The 21,561-nt window shown below is 31.8% G+C and overlaps 2 protein-coding genes and 1 long non-coding RNA gene across 4 annotated transcripts; 2 read left to right on the top strand and 1 right to left on the bottom strand.

The window, feature by feature from the left end:
• Positions 1 to 16: 16 nt before the first annotated feature.
• On the bottom strand, positions 17 to 6,939 carry LOC111705439 (uncharacterized). Its single transcript, XM_023477994.1, has 8 exons — positions 6,546 to 6,939; positions 6,163 to 6,234; positions 4,418 to 4,499; positions 3,647 to 3,677; positions 3,400 to 3,454; positions 2,509 to 2,611; positions 1,511 to 1,601; positions 17 to 943 (listed from the first exon to the last, which is right to left on the bottom strand). Exons 1-8 carry the CDS (start codon positions 6,557 to 6,559, stop codon positions 891 to 893), a joined length of 501 nt encoding a protein of 166 aa, XP_023333762.1. The 5' UTR covers positions 6,560 to 6,939; the 3' UTR covers positions 17 to 890.
• A 1,897-nt stretch (positions 6,940 to 8,836) lies between these two features.
• LOC111705438 (uncharacterized) lies at positions 8,837 to 13,777 on the top strand. The gene is made up of 4 exons (XR_002766011.1): positions 8,837 to 8,861; positions 8,950 to 9,009; positions 10,037 to 10,141; positions 13,593 to 13,777. It is a non-coding gene; the product is annotated as an uncharacterized LOC111705438 (long non-coding RNA).
• A 211-nt stretch (positions 13,778 to 13,988) lies between these two features.
• On the top strand, positions 13,989 to 21,543 carry LOC111705437 (uncharacterized). 2 transcript variants are annotated; one of them, XM_023477992.1, is made up of 7 exons: positions 13,989 to 14,041; positions 16,412 to 16,527; positions 17,207 to 17,247; positions 17,467 to 17,745; positions 18,165 to 18,227; positions 19,084 to 19,182; positions 21,266 to 21,543. In XM_023477992.1, the coding sequence occupies exons 1-7, from the start codon at positions 13,993 to 13,995 to the stop codon at positions 21,333 to 21,335; spliced, it is 717 nt and encodes a 238-aa protein (XP_023333760.1). In that variant the 5' UTR covers positions 13,989 to 13,992; the 3' UTR covers positions 21,336 to 21,543. The 2 variants fall into 2 exon arrangements, with proteins under 2 accessions (XP_023333760.1, XP_023333761.1); XM_023477993.1 differs by lacking the exon at positions 21,266 to 21,543 and adding an exon at positions 20,751 to 20,872.
• Positions 21,544 to 21,561: the final 18 nt, after the last annotated feature.

Genomic DNA, 21,561 nt, shown 5'->3' with positions numbered 1-21,561 from the left:
GGGAAATGAAAGACCACTTGAATATCGTCTTTGATTTCCGATAATTAATAAATGACGTCATAAAGGGCATCATAAAATAACGAAAAGTCTAACAAACTTTCCAAAGTTTGGTTTACCATCTTTGTAAATTGTATCTTTAAAATTGAAGGAGATATTGAACATTTGTAAGGCTTTGTTGGTTTTTAATAAACTGGAATCTGGACAAATCTCTTACTATCTCCGTCAAAAGAATGGTAGACCACATTTTGGAAATCCCAAGGCTTGTAGTTTTCGGTGTTAAATGTATTCACTTGTACTACAAAATCATGTTTACGAACTAATCCCTCATGGAACAAAGATGATACAGGGTGTCCCACATCATATCAGATCGTTTAAAGCTTTTAATTGCAATTTTCTAGACAAATCATAAGATTTAAAAAGATTGAATATTTGCATTTATAAAATATCAGGTTTTTCGAGTATTATGTGCGTGTTTTGGCTTTAAAGCTTGGTGATAATCCGATATGATATGAGACGCTCGAGTATAGAATTCGTAATTTAATTCCCATGTTTATTGGGACACCCTTATTAAATTAATAGATTTGTATCAAAAACATGCTTAATTACTTGAAGGACATGTTCTTTGCTCTTTTGATCGATTTTTTCGAAGAGAAAAACAAACTAAACGCAATTCGAAATGTAAAAACTGTATTTTATGATTATTAATTCAAGTCTTGTTTTAATAAAAACATCTCGAGAAGACGACATGTTCTTTTTTAAATTGTTTTAAATTGTTTTGTGGGCCACACTTTTTTTTAAAAAATAGCTTTGTTGTCAACTTAAAATCTACAATTATAAAACTTTATTAAAATCTCATTTAATTTAATAAATTAGGATTTAAAACTGATTGCTTAATCAAGACTATAATCAATTAGATTTTCTGTACTGTCGCTACATCCCAGTCCTAAAATATGAATGTTCTTGTCATACAAAAAAAATTCGTGTATTTTCGTAATTTAATGATCAATATCTTTTAAAAACATTTATTCCCGTTTCGAGGTTTTTTTATGAAGACGACATTTTCATATTTTCCAGGAAATATCGAAAATCCAGCTCCAGCAATATATTATTTTAAAAAACAAAATAAAAAATATCAATTATATGCGAATGCGTCTAAAAATAATCGATGACTATTGTTTGTAATATTTGAATGATTTGTTCGGAATTAAATTTATTATTTTACGATTCAAGTTGAATGTTGCAACTTTCAAAATTTGTATGGAGGCTACGTTCTTCAGCATGAGTCGTTTTTAACAATTTTCTCCTTATAGACGCAACAGAAATAAGTTAGATTAGTAGCGATCAAAAAGCGCTTATTTTTTGCCGTAAGCCTATACCCCCTCCCCTTTAATTTTTCGCAAACACTCCCTTTAAATGTTTCGTAGGAAAAGTGTTCACAAATTCAAATCAAAGTTTTTGATTTACAAATAAATAAATTTGAAAAATGATTATAATTGATATTTTTTTGTACCTGGTACATATGCTCCGTTGATGAAATTTCTTCTTAAAAATCCACTTTGAGAGGAGGTCGAACTTTGTCGTCGCTCAAATGTTTCAGTTTCCTGAAGAATTACATAAGTTCCGTGGATTATTTAAAAAATACTAAAAAAAATACTAGGCTTTACGAGCGCTTCGTGCCCATCTCCCATTTTAAGATATAAAAAAAACAACAAACAAATGTTTGCAGATTTCAAAATTTTATGAAAATTAATTTTGTTGAGTCAAATTTTTGAAATTTTAAGCATCTATAAACCTTCCCTGGGCCTTGGGGGTTATGTGAGTTTTAGGGCCCGACCAGTTCAGCAGTTTTTAAATTTATTGAATTAAAAAATACCCGGCTGGACAAGACGAATGTCACAGCCTGCCATGGAATCGAATTTTCACATAAAAAATCAATGAAATATTGTGGTCATAGGAAACTATTATGTGAATTATCAAAATGTTAAAAATTAAATGCTTTCTCCTCCTTGGATACAAGAGGAATACTGATGCATCTATTCTAATGTCAAATCTATAAGTAATTCAAAAATTATGAAAAACCTTTGACATTATTCTGTCAACTAACAGTTAATTGTAATCGGCGTACATATCAAGACATCACTAACTTTCACAGCTTTACTTTCTTAAAAGCTGAAATACACAGTAGACACACGAAAAGTAGCTCATGAGAGCTCAGTATTAGAAGTTTTATATATCCTGATGAATAACTTATTTTTTGCGATATTTTCGCGTTTTTCGAGAAATTTTCACATTTCCTATTTTGCGAATATATCGAATATTTCACGAAATAGATAAAAGCAAAATTTTGAGAAAAGAACGAAAATTTCGCGAAACGATTTACCCTTTTCGCTTGAAACCCTAGGTCTACCTAATGTACTTGATGTGCCTCATGTACTGTTTGGTTTTCAAATGAAAGGGATGGATGGAATGTGTTTAATTAAGGTCTACCCTTGTACTTGAGTTCTGTACCTGTTGTACCTCATGTACCGCCTGGTCTTCAGTTGGAAGAGATGGTATGTGTTTAAGATCTACCATTGTACTTGAGTTCTGTAATTCCTTTGTCATCAACTTCCTAATTCATAATTATATACAATAATTAACTAGTTATACCCTGCTCGTTAGCAATTTTGAGTCATTATCTGAACTTTCTATCTGGTGGTAGAACTGTGAGCCAACTAGGGATGTTAACGTTTTCATTTTTCAGAAAAACGATCGTTTCGTTATGAAAACGACGACGAAAAATCGAAAACGAAACGATCATTTTTAAAAACGATCGTTTTTTTAAAAAAGTTCGTTTTTCAAAAATGGTCGTTTTCAAAACGATCGTTTTTATAAAATTCGTCGTTTCATTAACAATCGTTAACGACGACCCTTCGTTAACAATCGTTAACGACAACCCTTCGTTTTCTAAAAGTTCAAAACGAGTGGGTCGTTTTTAAAAACGATTGTTTTTTCCGAAAACGAAACGATCGTTTTTGAAAACGATCGTTTACAAAAACGATTAACAACCTTAGAGCCAACAGACTATTATGAAAATCGTCAATCGACACGTCTTATACTCTGTCGTCTACAGGGAGACCCACACAAGATGAGACTGTATACAATGTCTACTGTCTGTTTCCTAATGTTCATAATTCCGTGCAGCTGCTGTTAAATTGTTTCTTTCTGTGCCAAGTCAGAAAATATGCCATTAAAAAATTAATATTAAGGTATAAGTTCCAATTTGACCTTGAAATTAAGAGTTTCAGGTCGTCTTTATACCGTCTCATTCTTTGTGGGTAACCCTAGATGTAACTGTGAGCGTTAAAAGATTTCTATATTTGTATCCTTATCTTGTTCCTGGAATCATTTAAAGCAAACCTTTGCAATTCTTTGTTGTGTTCTGCAGAGAATGCCATAGCTTCCATTATCAACCCTAAACATCACTTTGGAAACTTTAAAGAAGTTTTTGTGGAACGTTGTTTTTACATATTCACCCCTAGGCTTTTATGGCACGAAATAAGTTTCTATAATTTACAACAACAAAATTAGTTCATGAATTTTCTAGCACTTTACGGCCTTTTCTCAAAGAAACAAAAATAGTTTGAATTCATCTGATTTATCTAACCTGCGATGTCTGGTCTTTGACTGATTTTTATCTGGCAAAATCAGCTTGAAAACAATAATATGAATCTAGTTATATCACGGACCGATTCACATCAAAATCAGCTTGAAAACAATAATATGAATCTAGTTATATCACGGACAGGTTCACATCAAAATCAGCTTGAAAACAATAATATGAATCTAGTTATATCACGGACCGTTTCACATCAAAATCCAGATTTTTCAACTGTGTTTTCTAGTGTAGAAGTGTCAATTACGCATTTTTTCTGCACAAACAATGTAAGAAATTGTCACACGTAAACACTGCAGGCTAAAAAAAACAATTGCATTACACGTCCCATTGGTGTACATTTTAATATCCGAGCTGGGACAACCATTGCAGTCCTACTTTGGACTCTACCGCCAAATTACAATTACTAAAGCGGCAGAGCTAGGAGTGTGATTAAGATGATAAAGGTTTAAAGGGTATAAGTCGTTTTTAACAATATTCTCCATACAGACGCAACAGATAGAAGTATGATTAATAGCAATCAAAAACGATTATTTTTCGCCGTAAGTCTATAACCCCTTTAATTTTTCGCGGACACTCCCTTTAAACATTCCACTTTTTAATGAAAAGTCACTTTACAAGAAACGGGGAACCGTTAAAAGTTAATAAACCATCTTAAACGGTACATTACATTGATAGGCCCTAAAAATTTAATTTTAATTAGTTTGAATTATATAAAAAATTGATTTATAATTTTGTTAACATTGTTTTCAAGTTGAAAACCTGGCAGCAGTAAAACATGACGAACAAGGCGACCAGAGAGAAGATGAAGCAGAGATGGATTAAATAGGAGTTCTCATAATATCTGTGCTTAATATAATTACTATGTGTTTATGACGAGCAATATCTGTGTTCAACATAATTACTATGTGGTTATAACAAACTTGTCTGTTCTTAAAGATTAGGGTTTTCTAAATTTTCGTTCAAACTCTTTCGCGAAAACTTCGTTCAGCTAACGAAAATGTGAACAAAAACAAAAATTTTCGTTAAAAGTTTCTCGCGATATTTGTTCGAAAATTTCACAAAATATGTTAGAAATTTTCGCGAAATTCTTTCGAAACTTATGCGAAATTCGCAAAATTCGTTCGAAATTTTCGACTTTTCTGCAAATCTTTTTTCATTCGCAAAAATACAATCTTCTTGATGTGACATGAAAAATTTCAATTTTTATTGAACGAAAATGAGGTAGAAAATGTCGTCAAAAATACATCGAAATTAGCGAAAATTTTGAACGAAAATGAACGAATTTTGTTTGTTCATTTTCGCGAGTTTCGTTCAACGAAAATTTCGATGAAAACCCTAATGAAGTCATATCCTAAATATGCATTAGTTAGCTAGAGGTATTAGGTTCGGCTGAAATTTGGCTCGAACTGCATAATTTACAACCAAAAAAAATCATAACAAATTCTAACACGATTTGATTAAAACGGAAAATGATAGGTTTGAATAAAGTTTCCGAAATTGAAGCGGATAATAAAAACAATAAATTGAAAGGGTTCCATCTAAATCTCAGTTTGCTCGCAAATTAAGATGGAAAAGGAAAAAAAAATAGACAATATAAAGCAAACCAACCAAACTCAGCGTGATAATTTCATATTTATTATACAAGTATACAACAGCAACATAAAGTCGGCACAATTCTAGAAAGGAATTAGAAATGAGCCCTTGCCACAAATTAAAATTTTATAATCCCTATATCTATATATCCCTATATCTGTACAACAAGATTGTGTAAACAATTGATATCTAAAAGTATATTCTTCGATCTAACAGAATTCGTATTTTGAAATATTTAATGTCTCTGACATTGAATTGCAAAGATTTGGATATTAGAAAATCAGATTTTGTGGCAAAAGAAAACTCGATTCTTTGAACATTTAATAACGTGGATAGTATGTATTAAAGTTCTGGGGTGATTTAATTTACGTTTTCTATTCTTCTATCAACTGATTTGTTTTAGGAAAGGAAGAAGAAAATTGTGAATTTTTAGTACAATATATTTAGACATGCTGCTAAATAATTGTCTGCTAGAAAGAACTGCAGAAAACAATCAGTCAATATATTTTACAAACAAATTATTAATGTTAATGGGACTGTAAGCATAATTTCATGTAACCTTCCATGTACAGAGAGGCATGTACGGTTCACAACACAGTACCCTTTAAACCGGACAACAACGATTGATACAGATTGAGTGCAGGCAGGTTACAGTGTACATTGTACAGTGTAAAGTGTACACTCCTTATTAGTGTACACTCGCGCGGCTTCTTGTTTGTCATTTAATTTCCCGCTATAAATAAGAATATCTACGAAATCCTTGTTCAAACAGAGGTTTAATGGGTATCATTGTAAATTGTACATGCTTCTTTATAAATGGAAGGTCATTTGAAATAACGCTTACAGTCCCTTTAAGCATCTTCTCGATTCAAATATAATTTCGGGCGGAAATAAAAAATAGTAATTGTTGCCTTATATGCCAAGAAACGGAACTTAGTGTAATGTTTGTAATAATATCTTGGTCCAGCATAATTCTAATTATCCTAAACAATGCGAATTCAGTTAATATTGAAAGTATTGGGAAAAATAACAGTTTTGTAAAAATAAATAAAACTGTTCAAATTTGTTTTAAGGTTTTCTTATTGTTTACGAACATTATAAGGTTTTCTTTACTGTACTGAACCACTTCATATTAAAGTAAATTGTACGTCAGATTCAAATCTTAACTTTTTTATTCAAGAGCTATTGAGAAGTACAAAAGAGGGTTTTAAATTATTATTATGTGACCGGATGAATTTATATACAATGTACATAAAATCAAAACTAGAGGAGCAACGAGGTAACCAGGTCATACCAGTAATGTTGCATATAATTTTCCTTTCGTCTGGTTTCCAGTGAAGGCAGCTGAGAAAAAAGTTTAAAAGTTGTTTAAGGATTTGTTATTGTTTGCGCAAAAGGTGAGGTTTGTTTACTAGTAATATATAAAGTTGGTTAACAGACAGAAACTGCGTACATCTTCTAATTGCGCAAAAGGTGAGGTTTGTTTACTAGTTATATAGTTATATAAAGTTGGCTAACAGACAGAAACTGCGTATAACATCTTCTAATTGGCCCAACCTTTAATCGGTTGAAAGGCTGAATAGAACTGTCTAAACGTATTCCCGCATCAGGTAGTTTGAAATCAATAAAATCCTCATTAAATATAAATCTAGAAATCTTTAAATCACGTTATATCTATCCACTGGGCAAAACAGAAACTGAAATCAAATGCCATCCTCTATTATACTCATCGCCATGCTTAAAGGGACTGTAAAGGAAAAATGAAAGGGGGTGTATGCTGAAACCTGCGAATCTCAGGTGTCGAACGATACTTAGAAGACATCTATCTGATGTTCCTGTCTCGAGAAATTGATATAAAACTGTGTCAAATTTATACAAAAATTCATATATATGCAATTTTGTATAAAAGTTGTGGGTTTAAACAGATCAATTTCAGCAAATACGAAACCAATCTGAAAAAACTATATCCTACAGAAACCTAGAACCTCAGGTTTGCCCCTGTTATAATTATTTTATTTTTATTTTGCATTTTTAATAAATATAATTGATAATATTGATAATTTTAATCCGTATAGTCCGTATTACGTCACAAGTACTTTAGCCAATGGCAGTGCAGAATACTGGTCACATGATTTCCGTCTGTACCACGTGACAACAACGCTGCACTGTCATTGGTTGAAGTTATTGTGACGTAATATGGACTATACGGGCTATATGTAATAATATTATCAATTATATCTATTAAAAGTGCCAAATTAAAATTAGAAAATTATATATTTGAAAACTTGAGATTCTCAGGCTCCTGTGGGATATTATCGTTTACAAAAATTGCATATATATATGAATTTTCGTATAAATTTGACAAAGTTTTATATCAATTTCTCGAGGCAGGAACATCAGAAAGATTGCTTACATGTCTCAATCACTTTCATCATATATACCCCCTTTCATTTTTCCTTTACAGTCTCTTTAACTGTGGAATAGTAATATTTAATTGTAAAGGTTCCCCAAAACCAAAAAAATTTAAATAATTTGCAAGCTTAAAATATCCGGACATCCCTATAAATCCCTATTCCCTATAGTTTCTATTTCCGAGTTCCATGAAAATCTTCGTAAAAATGTTTTTAAGAATACAATATTACATACAGTAATAACCAGAGAACCCTGGAATAGGAAGACGACTTTTAGTCTGAAATTTTGACTTTATATAGGCCAGTACATTTTTTAGCTTGAACAGACCCATTTTACTTAATTAGAAATTAATAAGTGTCTATTAAAACTATTTGCTTTGTAACAACATAAAATACACTTAAAAGTATTGCTACAAAGTCATCTTTCTATTTCGAAGGTTTCTAGTTATCACTGTATTACGAACCAAATCACGTAAAATTCAAGTAAAATTAGGGTATTTTCAATCATATATATCTATAGTGTATATCAGTTTTTGATATATAAATATGCAGTCAAAACAATAGCTATACAACTATAACTAGAGGTGCTCGCGAGGTCGAAAAACTGGAAATTTCGCAAAACTTTGACATTTTTGCTTGCTTTTATTTTGAGTGAAATATTAGAAAAGTAAATTCTACATATTTATTTAATAGTTACATATATCCATACAAAGTAACCCAGAAAGGATGAGACTGTAAAGACGACCCAAAACTCTAGAAATATGACGATTTGAAGCTTGATTGAGTATTTTGATGGTTTACAAACATGATTAAACACAGAAATCAGCCAGTTTTGGCTAACAAGAAACCCTGAATGCAAAAAAACGGACTAAACGAAATCATTACAATTGTCTCTGAAGTTTCCTCCTTTCTGTGTAACCCTGGATATATAGTAGGATATTTAAGTACGAAGATCAAAGACGACATTTAAACGCTCTTCGAGGTCTCTAAATAAATTAAGAAGTGTGTCGGTGAGCACCGTGATTTTCTAATATCATATAGAGGAACAGAAACGTGAGAAGAAAGTGAGATTTTATTTTAAAATTCACCGTAGTAAAAAGTTAACAGATGCCAGTTTTGAAATATATTTTAATTCTGTAAAAAAAAAATCACGTTTCTTTTAATATTTGGATAAAATCAAGAGAACAGTTTAAAAACAGGTTATATTTAAGTAATTTGCGTATTTAGGAAAAGAATTTTAAATAATATTTTTAAAAACAACTATTTTAAAACATGCTTTGTATTAAGGCTGGATAAAAATGGCAGACGAGAAAATGCGCAGGTTATAAAATACAAATTTACAATCAGGTAGATACAGGGTGTCCCACTAGACATGACAGTTGGTGAATACAGGGTGTCTCACGAGACATGACAGTTGGTGAATAGTTTTTAATGTCTTTTTCCAATACACTGTATTAGTTATTTGAGACTTTTTGCAGTTTATTTCGTTAAACAAATCTTTTTACTCAAATATGAATTTTTTTGAAATTAAATTTACTCAAATATTACTGCTATTTAGTATTTCTTTTCATCATCTTTGGTATCAAACAGCTTAACAAATTATGTTAGAAGACATTTTAAACTTTTAACCAACTGTCATGTTTCGTGGGACACTCTGTATTCTATTAAATGAGAATAAAACTGAAAAAAAATTTGTGAATTTCGAATTGCCAATTAAGTTTGTAAAGTGGTGAAAATGAAATAAATAAACCTTGAATTGCTTGCACATACCACTTAAACATTGTACGAGCTGAACCATAGATTTAATCCGATTTAATCAATATTAGATCAATACCATAACAAATATTAGATCATAAGCTGTTTCAGGATGTAAGACTGGTCTGATGTCTGTACTGGTCTGATGTCTGTACTGGTCTGATGTCTGTACTGGTCTCATGTCTGTACTGGTCTCATGTCTGTACTGGTCTCATGTCTGTACTGGTCTCATGTCTGTACTGGTCTCATGTCTGTACTGGTCTATTGTCTGTACTGTTCTGATGTCTGTACTGGTCTAACGTCTGTACTGGTCCGACGTTTGTACCATTGTAAATCTTATAAAGGTGTACCACTACCATCTGACGTTTGTACTGGTACTATTTCGTTGTGCTACATTTTTGCGCAAAAAAATAGCACTGTGCGCAATCATTTGCCGAGCACTGCGGCTAGGATGGTCTATGGGGCCGAGCACTGCGACTAGAACTGGCTGGGGGCTGAGCGCTGTGGGTAGGACAGACATGGGAAGTTGCCGCTTGGAAAATTGCACATTTGGGAATTTACCGCGTGGGAAAATACACTCGGGAATTTGCCCTGCAATAGGAAAATGCCTTTGTTGCAGGTGAAATGAGTTGCTTGTTTTGCTGCTGGTCATCTGGGAGGAAGGATAGAGAGAAGGGAGGGTTACCTCTTCCCAGGATAGTTATCACATTTGCAGATGATACAGGTATAATACCATTTAGTCTCCTACATTCCGAATGCCGATGTCGAACATCAAAAGTCCAGAATTAAATACCCGACATCTTCGCCATCGGAACTGTGAGTCGGTTTAATTGTTTCCTGGGTATACAGTTACTGTCATCTAACTCGACTCAAAACACTTCAATACATAACCTGAAGGTTAATAGAGTATTGTACTAAAAAAACTCCTTATTGTGTAGATTTTGATTTATGAATTGGAGAAAAATATGGCTAAGATATTAAGGAAAATGGTGAAATAATATTAGCTACAAAACTGCTTAACACCTCATACATAAAACCAGTTTTCCGATACTGGGTTTTATAGACATTTTAGGTCAGTAAAACATGAAAACTTGTAATTTATTGGCAGCTGGCCTTTTATAGAATTAACCATGTCAATACTTGCATCGTCTAATGTCAAACAATTCTGAACCTTCTGTATACAGTTCTAAAGTACGCACAATTAAATACTTTTATAGAAGTAAAGTCTTCAAAACCGGGTTTACAACTTTTTCTGTTTATAAATTTTTCACATCATAAAACTTTTATAAAGAGTTTAACCTTCAAGTTATGACTTAACAGGAAAAGTTAAAAATTGTGTTTTAAGATTTGCAATAAAATGTTTTTACAGTTTATCATTCCCGAAAACAAAATTTCCGAGGAATGCAAAATTTTCAAAGTTTTAATATTTTCAAAAATTTTCAATACCAATTAAGATTTACACTTTTTCTGAACACACCATGTCTTCTCTGTTTATTTTAATTAGACGCATTTGTTTGTAAACGGAAATCAGCTCAAAACAACAATATAGAAAATAATCAAAAATTCTAAAATAAACAAGATTTTTACGTTTAGACAATTAAAAAAAAAACAAAGTTTGCTTCAAGAATAATGAAAGATTGAAGTTTGATGTTTGGCTTGTTATAAAAAGTATTTTCAGAATAAACATCAGACAAAAATTTTCTCTGAAAACCTGCAACTGCTCAAAGCTTTTTGCTAGGTCTGAAGGGAATGCATACAAAGTTATACTTGAGTAAAATATAAAATGAAACGAAAAGTAAAAATGCAAATGGTTTATCGAAAGTTTAGATCAGTAAAATACCTTTATTTATCAACACTGCTGTAAATTAAAAATAAAAGATACAAGAAAGTTTGATGTGTGAATTTAAAATTTTAAAAGTAAAAATGAAAACAAATTTACAGTGACTAAGTGAGCCCTATAAAAATATGGAATATGAAAACAGACTCCGGTTAGGATGAACAAGGAACACAGCAACATGTGCACTGTACAGTGCAAGGAGATCTTGAATAGAAGGAGGGGGCGATAGGGTTTCCGTATACTTTTCTGTAACGTTTTTGGACTGCTAAAGAACTAGTTTTTGCGTAGCAACAATAATAAAGATTGTAAACAATAACACAAATGATAAACAGACAACTAGGGGGGGGGGGGGGCAGGATAACCTTGAATTTGATTGAAAATGTCTCTGTAATAAGGTCCTTTTCGTATATAACTAAAATCCTTAACTTTTTAAATCTTTTTAAACAAGATAATACTACTTTCACAGTTTACTAATTCATGTTTGCTTACATTAGATCGGCTGCCTTTGTTATTGTTGTTATGCAAAAACTAGTTCTTCAGCAGTCCAAAAATGTCACAGCAAAGTTTACGGAAACCCTATCGCCCCCTCCTTTTATTAAATATCTCCTTGGTACAGTGTATACCGGCCCATTTAACGAATCAAATAGATTATATTACAATAGATGTCAACGTAAAATGTGTACACTCTCAAGTCTCAGAACAGCTGTATTCTGACGTCACAAGTGTCAATTCAGTTTTTGTGTTCGACAAAATTATTAATAATAGTGATAATTTTAGAATAAAGTACTTATCTGACAGTGAAATAAGTGTAATTTTATGTGTTCTTTAGTTTCTGTCTTTGCACTTTTTTATTAAATCTTGGAAAACTTATGTAAACAAATTTCGTTTTCCTTGTTATATTTGACACTTGTGACTTTGTGTACGATTGGTCCAATCCTCTGTTGCCACTTGCCACCTATTGTAATTGATAATCTATTTGAACGCAATAAGTTGATATGTAAGCTACTGGCACTGGTAAAACGATTTACAACAATAAATACAAGAATGTCGTCTTCCTATTCATCAGTTGTATGTGTCTCACTGATAAAATGTCAATAAAATATCTGCAATACTTGAATAGAAATATCAGGATATCAAAAATGTGAATTTGTTAAAAAATATTTTGTTTTTAGAACTTTGTTTATATTAATGAAAGTTTTCTCTTTCATGTTTTTAAAGTATCTTATCTTTCTCCACTCTAGTCTATCCTCCATCATAAATACCCACTGAGAATTTCAAACAAATTTTATAATATTATTCAAAACATTTTAATAATCAAACTTATATATTTTATATTGAAAATATGATTTGCATAAAGTACAGACCCCCCCTCCTTCCAAAAAAAAGAATCACCAAAAAATACTTTAAACTTGTTTAGGCGTTAAAACTGTCTTCGATTCTTTAATACAAGGATCTTTAGATCGGAACTTTAGTGTGGATATCGGTAATCTTAAACGCTTGATCTCGAAGGCCAATGGCCAATGGCCGATGGCCAATGCCTTTTAAATTAAAAGATCAATGCTTGGTTAGTAAGTTCTCCCTGCATTCCCGGATATCAATGAGAAATTAAATTAACTCGTAGATCTCCATAAGATGGAGATCAAAACTTAATTCCGAGCATTCGTATTTTCGTATTTTTTTATTCTCCTGATAGATATTCTTAGTTCTTAAAATGAGTGTTTTGGGTTTAAATGTTTCCGGTGACTTGGCAAGAATTGACATAAAAAAATCTGTGAACACATTCTAGTCAGTGACCTTCCAATAAGAGGCATGTCCGATTCACGGTGGTAACCTTAGTCCGGTAAACGATAAGAAGATACCATCATTTGTATAGCTAAATTTAAAAAAAGTATCATTGAACGGAACCTTCGAGTTTCCTTTTTGGGTTCTTAACATTTGATTAGATTTTGATTTAAGAGATTCAAAAAAAGTGGAGAATATGAAGAAACTAAACAAAATATATTGATATCCACAAAACTGCCTAAACCCATCCGTGAAACCCGGGTTCCAAAACTGGTTTTCACAAAGATACAAACTGTCTTAAGTTTTGGGAACGGGAGACTCAAGACTAGAGTGTACAATTTACACTCCATGCTATTGCTAGTGTACACTCGTGCGGTCTCTTGGTACTTAATTTCCTGCTACATAAATAAGAATTTCTACGTAATACTTGATCAAACAAAGGTCTAGCGGGTATCGATGTAAATCTGACATGCCACTCTTTTAAATGGGAGGCCTAGATAAAATAAAAGGTTACTGGAAATAACGCTTACAGTCCCTTTAATAATAGAGTTTTCAGGGGTTTTGAAGGAGGAAGAGAAACCAGTCACCAATATTTCTGGAAATGAGACTCTGGACGAGATAAAAAGGAAAACCAGAGAAAAAGATGAATTAAAGGGAAAGTTTGTGGAAAAAGATGATTTAAAGGGAAAGTCCGGAGAAAATTTTGGAGAGCGTGATGAATTATCTCGAGCGCACCAGGTGATGTGAAAATTTGTAAAAAAAAAAATTCTCGTTATTTCTCTTTTTTATTAATTGATAATTAATAGCTATCTTTTCTTGGCCGGTTGTTTAAAAAATTTCATTGCTCTAGAAATCCACAAAGTCACCAATATACATCGCTAATGACACTCTGTCTGTAAATGAAGTGTGTGAATAACAAAAAAATTCCTGACATTCCATTTAACAATATTAATCAGATGAGGATAGCAATCAAGGAGGCCCGAGGTGGAGGATCCAATCAAACAGGTTTAAACTACTTTTTTCACAAAATGTAAAAAAAATATTTAGGTAGAATCATCTAACCTAAATACTGGTATTAATTTGATTTTAGGCTGGTTCAAGAAACCTTTATAGCGCTCTTTACTAATTGTGGTTTTAAGGATGTAGGCTAGATCATCTACCCTACGCGTTCATTTGTTGTGCTAACATCATGAATCCGTATTTCATAAACACCGCTGTTAGTGTTAATAGTAATATAAGAGCGGTATTATCTAATACCTCTTTTATACCACTCTTTAGATACCGGACTCTTGGACTGGACTTTGATCTCGATATTCTCGCAACCTCATGAAATACAGGGATGTTTTAAATACAGGAATGCATAAAAAAACGAAGAAATTTTGCAAGATTTCAGAAAATGACCCCCCATTCCCCTACTTAAATCACTGTATTCATAAAATATTTTGAATATAAAAAAAAAGAAAATATTTTCACGAGAAAAGCTTAATATTAAGGAAATTTTTTTTTCTAAAAAATATATCTAATTTAAAAGTTTTAATTTTTTAACTTTGATTTGATTAAATTTGGATTTTTTTCTTCCGAAATAAATTTAGCATCCCCCTCACTTAAACCCTCTATCCGCCGAGGGAAGGAAGGCCAACCACATCAATCTCTAGTCCGAACCACATTCTCCTCATTTTCTCATCCGAACCACCTCGAAATCCTCGTCCTTTCAGTATTATTTTTTTAAGTGTCTAATCCTTCCAGATAAAACTATTTTTAAAGAATCGGGCCACGTTAGGGCATAAATGAAACATCAAACTTTTGTAAATCAAAATAAAAGTTTTAATTAGTTAACGATTTCAAGTTTAATGTCTTTAAAAATGTTCACCTTTTTTACGCGCATTTTCAGATATTCCTGGTGTAGAATGCCGCAAATAATTCCAAGTTTATAGAACTTCAATCTTTTTTGTTAACTTTAGTGAAAACCATAGAATTTTTCCGGGTGGTTCCATGGGGAAAATGATAGGCAGAGGTATGCCGAATATTTTTCTATTTTTTCATATCACGAAGGTTAGCCATTACGGAGGCAAAAGAGATTTAAGTTTTACCTAAATAAAGTTTGACATCATTCTCATGGGTTTAGAGATTCCAACATGATATAATCATTGCAATACTTTAGTCCATCCATATTTTATGCCCTAACGTGGCCAAATTTAAAAAAAATAGTTTTATCTTCAAGAATTGGAAACTTTTTAACACAAAATAATGAAAGGACTTATCACGAAGGTTAGCCATTACGGAGGCAGAAGAGATTTAAGTTTTACCTAAATAAAGTTTGACATCATTCTCATGGGTTTGAAGATTCCAACATGATATAATCATTGCAATACTTTAGTCCATCCATATTTTATGCCCTAACGTGGCCAAATTTTAAAAAAATAGTTTTATCTTCAAGAATTGGAAACTTTTTAACACAAAATAATGAAAGGACGAGGATTCCGAGGTGGTTCGGACTAGAAAATGAGGAGAATGTGGTTCGGACTAGAGATTGATGTGGTTGGCCTTCCTCCCTTCATCCACCCCTGCTTGGTATAGCTCCTGGCCCATACAATTAGTAAAGGATTAGCGTACATCAGCACTTTTTACACTATAACCTCGTTGATTATAGCGCAATACTCATGATAGTAATCAGAGATAAGAGAGTTACAGCTAAAATATGCCATATTTTCCACAACATGTTCTATTTTGTACAAGTACTGTACACGACCAATCAGCAAACATCTGTATTCAGGGATATTTAAGGATCCTTTGGATACGAAACACAAAATCTTCAAAAAAAGACTGAATTCATAAATGTTATGATTCATGTTTAAAATTGGAGTATTTCTTTCAAAGTTGTAATTCACTAAACCCCTGAATGGGTATAATATATTTAACAAGTGGCTGTGAAACGGCACTCTGAAAACCTATCGTAATAACGCAGCATGTTGTGTCAGGTCAACTTAGGCCTACGTAGCCCACCCAGTGAAAGGAGATAAGCAGTCTGTGTAGTCTGTGATAGTTTTTAATTCAGCTTTTATTGCTGTGTAATAATGTACAAATATCACAAATTAAAGCATAATTAATCATTCTAAAAGAATATGTCCTATTTTATAAATTTTTGACATGCATCTATTGAAAAACCTGTGCTGTTATCAAAATTGTTGAAAATTTTAATCATTCATATTAAATAATTCTCCCTGCAAACATTTAGTATGCAGGGAGGATAATGATCAAATTTTTGACCAGTATGTATGAAATAAATATTCATAATTTCCAAATATTTATTACCTTCCAAATGTACAGTGATATATATATACTTATATCAATAAAATGAACAGTTTTGATGTTTAGAAGCTTCTGATAAAACTGTGGTTAGCAGCAGACCTGGAAGTACTGGTGAGATCAAGCCTCCTGTGCCTGCATCAAAGGCAGCAGCAGTAGCCAAAATAAGAGCAGCCATTGCTCAGGTAAACATAACTGCGAAAAAAACAGAGCTATGGATTTTCGCTCTTTCAAGACAAAACTGTAATCAGCTACCTGGATTGATCCCGGCGCTCCTAGGAAGCGCAGTGGTTGGATTAGGAACTAAAATAGCATACTGTTTGTTCCCACACCAAAGATTAAGATAATATTAAAGCCACTAAAACGCAATTCAAGATCTCAAATATTGTGTTATGCCTAGAAATAAAGTCACTGAACATGATATTCAGAAAAAAAACTTTTAAGATGATGGCTTATGAGTCTTAAATTGGAGAACCCTTAAGTCGCAAATTACCACTTTTTAGCTCTTACATGATTTCAGTGCATGATCTCTAAGGTTTCGCATCGCATGCCTGGATTTCAGCCCTGACTTTTAAAAATCAATTAACAATAATCGATTTAGCAGATAATCTTAAATCAATTTAGAATTGAGTCCAGAAAAAAATTACAATTAATGATCTGGCAGCTAATTTTTAATCAATCAATAGCTTGTCTCTAATATGAATAAGAGAATTTTAATTGATATCAATCATAAAAATGTTTTAGGCTAAAAATTTTAAAGAATGAAATACCTATAAATGATTAAATTCAAATTTAATTTTTAGTTTTTTGTTATAAATTTTTTTAATCTTCTTAAAAATTTTATTTAACTAGTTCTCATTTCAGTCAAAAAGTGCTTCTTCAGATGACAACTGTGATAAAGCTGTGTAAGGGTACTTCAACTATATATAAAGGAAAATAGAGCCAAAAGTCCTGTTTAAAATTGTTCTTTTTTTGTACAGTATAATGGATAATGTTCTCAAATAAAATTTACAAAGCAAGCATTTATCTGTTTACTTTAATTTAATGTGTGTATTTTAATAATTAACAAAAATATCGGAATTTTTTTTAGTTTTTAAGGTTTTATTGTATATTTGAATGTATAGAGACAAAGCCGGACTCAATGATGAAAAAAAGAAAAGTGAAAAAGAGACATCTAGTGATGAAAGTATAAAACCAAATCCGGCACGGGAAGCAGCTGTTGGCAAACTGAAAGCGGCGATCCTAGCGGCAGCACTTAGTAAGCTGGACACTGAAGAATCACAGCGAACTTCGGCCAAAAGAACAGAAAGTTTAAATGCCCGAAATAAAAGCCAAAAATCTCAAAATGGAACTGAAAACTCGCGAGAGCGACGCAGAAGTGCTGGAGATGAATCAAGTGGAAGGTATTAAATTTAAAAGTGTTTTGTTTGTTTAATGGTTAAATATATTTACCGCAGGGTGTCCTAATAAACATTGCATTTATATTTATATGACAACTTCTACATCGTCTTTGTTCCAAGCGGGATTCTTTTTCATAAACATAATTTTATAGTATCACAGTTGAAATATTTACCATAAAAACTAGTAGTCTTGGGATTTCCAAAATTTGGTCTACCATTTATTACTTTCACAATTGACGGAGGTATGAGTAAATTTGTCAAGATTCCAGTTTATTAAAATTCAACAAAACTGTTAAAATGTTTAATATCTCCGTGAATGTTTAAGATGCAAGATACTTTATGTAGTTTATCAAATATCTGAAATCAAAGAGGACATTCAAGTCATCTCTCAATTCCCATATGTTTATTGGGACACACTGTAGGAACAAACAGAAGGCGGTTATCTGGGATTTCTTTGAAGAAGGAAAGAAGAAATGCACTTGCAGGTAAAAACCTACAGAGCGTCCCATATCATATTAGATTATCTTCAAGCTTTAATGCCAAAATAAAGACATAATACTCAAACACCCTGTATGTAAAGTGGGGTTACGTGTAGGGATGTTAACGTTTTCATTTTTTTTTGAAAAACTATCGTTTCCGTTTGAAAACGACGACAAAAAATCAAAAAAATGAAAACAATCGTTTTTTTAAAAAGTTCATTTTTTAAAAATAGTCGTTTTTAAAACGATCGTTTAAATAAAATCGTCGTTTCGTTAAAGATCGTTAACGACGGCCCTTTGTTAACAATCGTTAACGAAGACCCTTCGTAACCATCGTTAACGACAACCCTTTGTTAACGATCGTTAACATAATTGTTGATAATTTTTTTTCAAAAACAATCGTCTTTTCAAAAACGACAGTTTTTTTAAAAACAATCCTATAATAAACGGTCGCAAATCGTTTATATAAAAACGATCATTATCAAAAACGATCGTTATTTGGTTTCTAAAAGTTCAAAACGAGTTGGTCGTTTTTACACGGCTATTTAATTTTTTTGTACTAAACACGCTTTACGTGTTGACCAGGTCCGCTTTATACTAGTCTTAGCTTAACCATGATGCCAAGGAAAAAATACTATAACAAACTTACTCTGCAATTAATAAAATGATTTACAGGCTTTTTTTCAAATAAATTGTTTTACTGAATTTAATAGGTATATATACACGGTAATTTTCCGCTATGAATACATTATAATCTGCATGCTTATCAAAAATGAATAATAGCATAACTAATCTAAAATTGTACATTAGAAAAGCCTAAAAAAACGTAAAAATTTGTTGGAAACTTTTTCGATGTTTTCAGAACTTGTGGTTACATTGTGAACACTAAGATGAATACAGGTGGCCTGGTCCGCCATCTTAGCCTGGTTCATCAGAGAGAGTACAGAGAATACACAATTAGGTAATAAATTAAAATAATAAAATATTAAGATATTAAAATGTGCCGATCTAATAATGTTAAAAACATTTTTCTTAGTAATATCGATATAATCATTTCTACATTACAAACATATTATTCAACATTACTACCAAAGGTTTAGGAATTTAAACTTTGCGAGATTGTGAGATATTCCTGATGTTATGTTCGTATGAACAAATGTTCATTTATATAAATACGATAGTTCAAACAGAAATGTTGTTAACAACATTTTTAAAATGTTTAACATGTTTAAATGAAGCATTTCGAAAATACGGACATTTTGGTATTTGAAAATATTTAGGAAATCCGGATATTTGTTGGCCGGCTATAATATTTACGAATATCTTGTTTTATTATATAGATTTATATAGAATATATTTCAAATTTTGTTTAAAATAAGAAAAAAAGATGTTCTCATGTTCTGAAAAATATTTGTAACAATTTGACATTCTTTCGGTCATTTGATATTTCTTCTAAAATTCCACAGGATGGTAAAGATAAGTCTATTACAACTACAAGATGCAAAGATAAGGGAAAAAACGTCCAATTGTCTTGCAGTTTTGAGGGTGTCCCACGAAACATGACAGAGGGTGAATAGTTTTAAATGTATTTTTCCTACTGTAGTAGATGTTAAAGACTTTTTGCAGTTTATTTAGTTTTAAAAATCTTTTACTCAAATATATTTTACTNTCATGTAGGAGGGCAACATTTATAAGCAATTATGTAGGAGGGTAACATTTTTAAGCAATCATGTAGGAGGGCATCATTTTTAAGCAGTCATGTAGGAGGGCAACATTTATAAGCAATCATGTAGGAGGGCAATATTTTTAACCAATCATGTAGGAGGGCAACATTTTTAAGCAGTCATGTAGGAGGGCAACATTTATAAGCAATCATGTAGGAGGGCAACATTTATAAGCAATTATGTAGGAGGGCAATATTTTTAAGCAATCATGTAGGAGGGCAACATTTATAAGCAGTCATGTAGGAGGGTAACATTTTTAAGCAATCATGTAGGAGGGCAACATTTTTAAGCAGTCATGTAGGAGGGCAACATTTTTAAGCAGTCATGTAGGAGGGCAACATTTTTAAGCAGTCATGTAGGAGGGCAACATTTATAAGCAGTCATGTAGGAGGGCAACATTTTTAAGCAATCATGTAGGGCTGGGCAAAGTTCCGTTAACAAAACGGAGGTTTTCGTAAATTAACGGAAGAGTCCGTTAGTTTTTAAATTGTAAACGAAATGGATTAGCCGTTTAAAAAAAATTACGCTTGAAAACGAAAATGAAACAGTATTTTAATGAGTTACTTATTCACAGATTTGGCAAAGAATAAAAAAACAAGTTTACAGTTTTAGTGTATCATGAATGATTATTAAGATACAGAATTCAATGAATGAATTCAATCAGTCGTCTCTGAAGTCTCATTCTTTGTGGGTAACCCTGAATATATATCTCTGGCAATTCTTTAAAATGCAGACCACATTTTGGAAATGGCAGGACCAGGGCTTTTTGTGGCTATCGTTTCATTAATCATATTTGTAATTCTAGATTGCAAAGTCGTCTGATTAATTGTAAATTAATTCCGGGTCTTTCTGGTTAGGACTGCACATAATTAAGTATTGAAATATAATCCACACATCAAACTTTATAATGATGATATATATAAAATTCAGTTAGATTAGATTAAATGTTTATTATTTCTTTACATACATGGTGGGTGTCCCACGAAACATGACAGTTGGTAAATAGTTTAGAATGTTTTCTTCCATAATTTGTTAAGTTGTTTAATACCAAAGACAATAATAAAAATATTATAAATGATTCTTATTTCAGTAAAATAATTTCAAAGTAAACTAGATTTGAGCAAAAGATTTTTTGAACGAAATAAACTGCAAACAGCCTTTAATTTCTAATACATTGTATTGAAGACGACATTCAAAACTATTTACTTACTATTGTGTTTCGTGGGACACCCTGTACATGTTGTAAAATTGTGCTTATATTGGCATTTTATGATTTAAAACTTACATAAAAATAAACAATTATCCTATTCTCTTGTTTAGGATGGACAAAAACTGGACTCATGGAATGATGGAAAAAAATTTGAACATGAAACTTCCGAAAAACTTTTAAATTTAAGATACTAAGGTTTAAATGTGTTACAAAGGTTTAAAAATATATTTCCTAAAATCTGTGTATCTATAAAATCTAATCTATAAGAACTGTAAATCTTCCAAGTAAATAGCTCACACATTAATCTATGTGGTAGGCGATTATATCAATACAAAGAAATCGTCTTTCGATTTTAATTTTCATATATATTCAAGCTCTTCCAAACATAGAAGTCAAGAGAAGCTGT

Source organism: Eurytemora carolleeae, unplaced genomic scaffold, assembly GCF_000591075.1.
Source record: "Eurytemora carolleeae unplaced genomic scaffold, Eaff_2.0 scaffold489, whole genome shotgun sequence".
NCBI lineage: Eukaryota > Metazoa > Arthropoda > Copepoda > Calanoida > Temoridae > Eurytemora > Eurytemora carolleeae.
The sequence above is the reverse complement of the archived record's forward strand: the minus strand, read 5'-3'. Positions and strand labels throughout refer to the sequence as shown.

Bases quoted from the DNA above. Each gene is read 5' to 3' on its own strand.
- LOC111705439 (XM_023477994.1), bottom strand. The intron at 2,612-3,399 runs GTTTGCTTTAAA...ATTATGAATTAG, and splicing joins CACAACAAAGAATTGCAAAG to GAAGTTGATGACAAAGGAAT. The intron at 944-1,510 runs GTACAAAAAAAT...TTCATATTTTAG, and splicing joins CAACGGAGCATATGTACCAG to GACTGGGATGTAGCGACAGT.
- LOC111705437 (XM_023477992.1), top strand. From the start codon at position 13,993: ATGAGGATAGCAATCAAGGAGGCCCGAGGTGGAGGATCCAATCAAACA. The intron at 17,746-18,164 runs GTATTAAATTTA...GACACACTGTAG, and splicing joins GGAGATGAATCAAGTGGAAG to GAACAAACAGAAGGCGGTTA. The intron at 18,228-19,083 runs GTAAAAACCTAC...CGATGTTTTCAG, and splicing joins AAGAAGAAATGCACTTGCAG to AACTTGTGGTTACATTGTGA.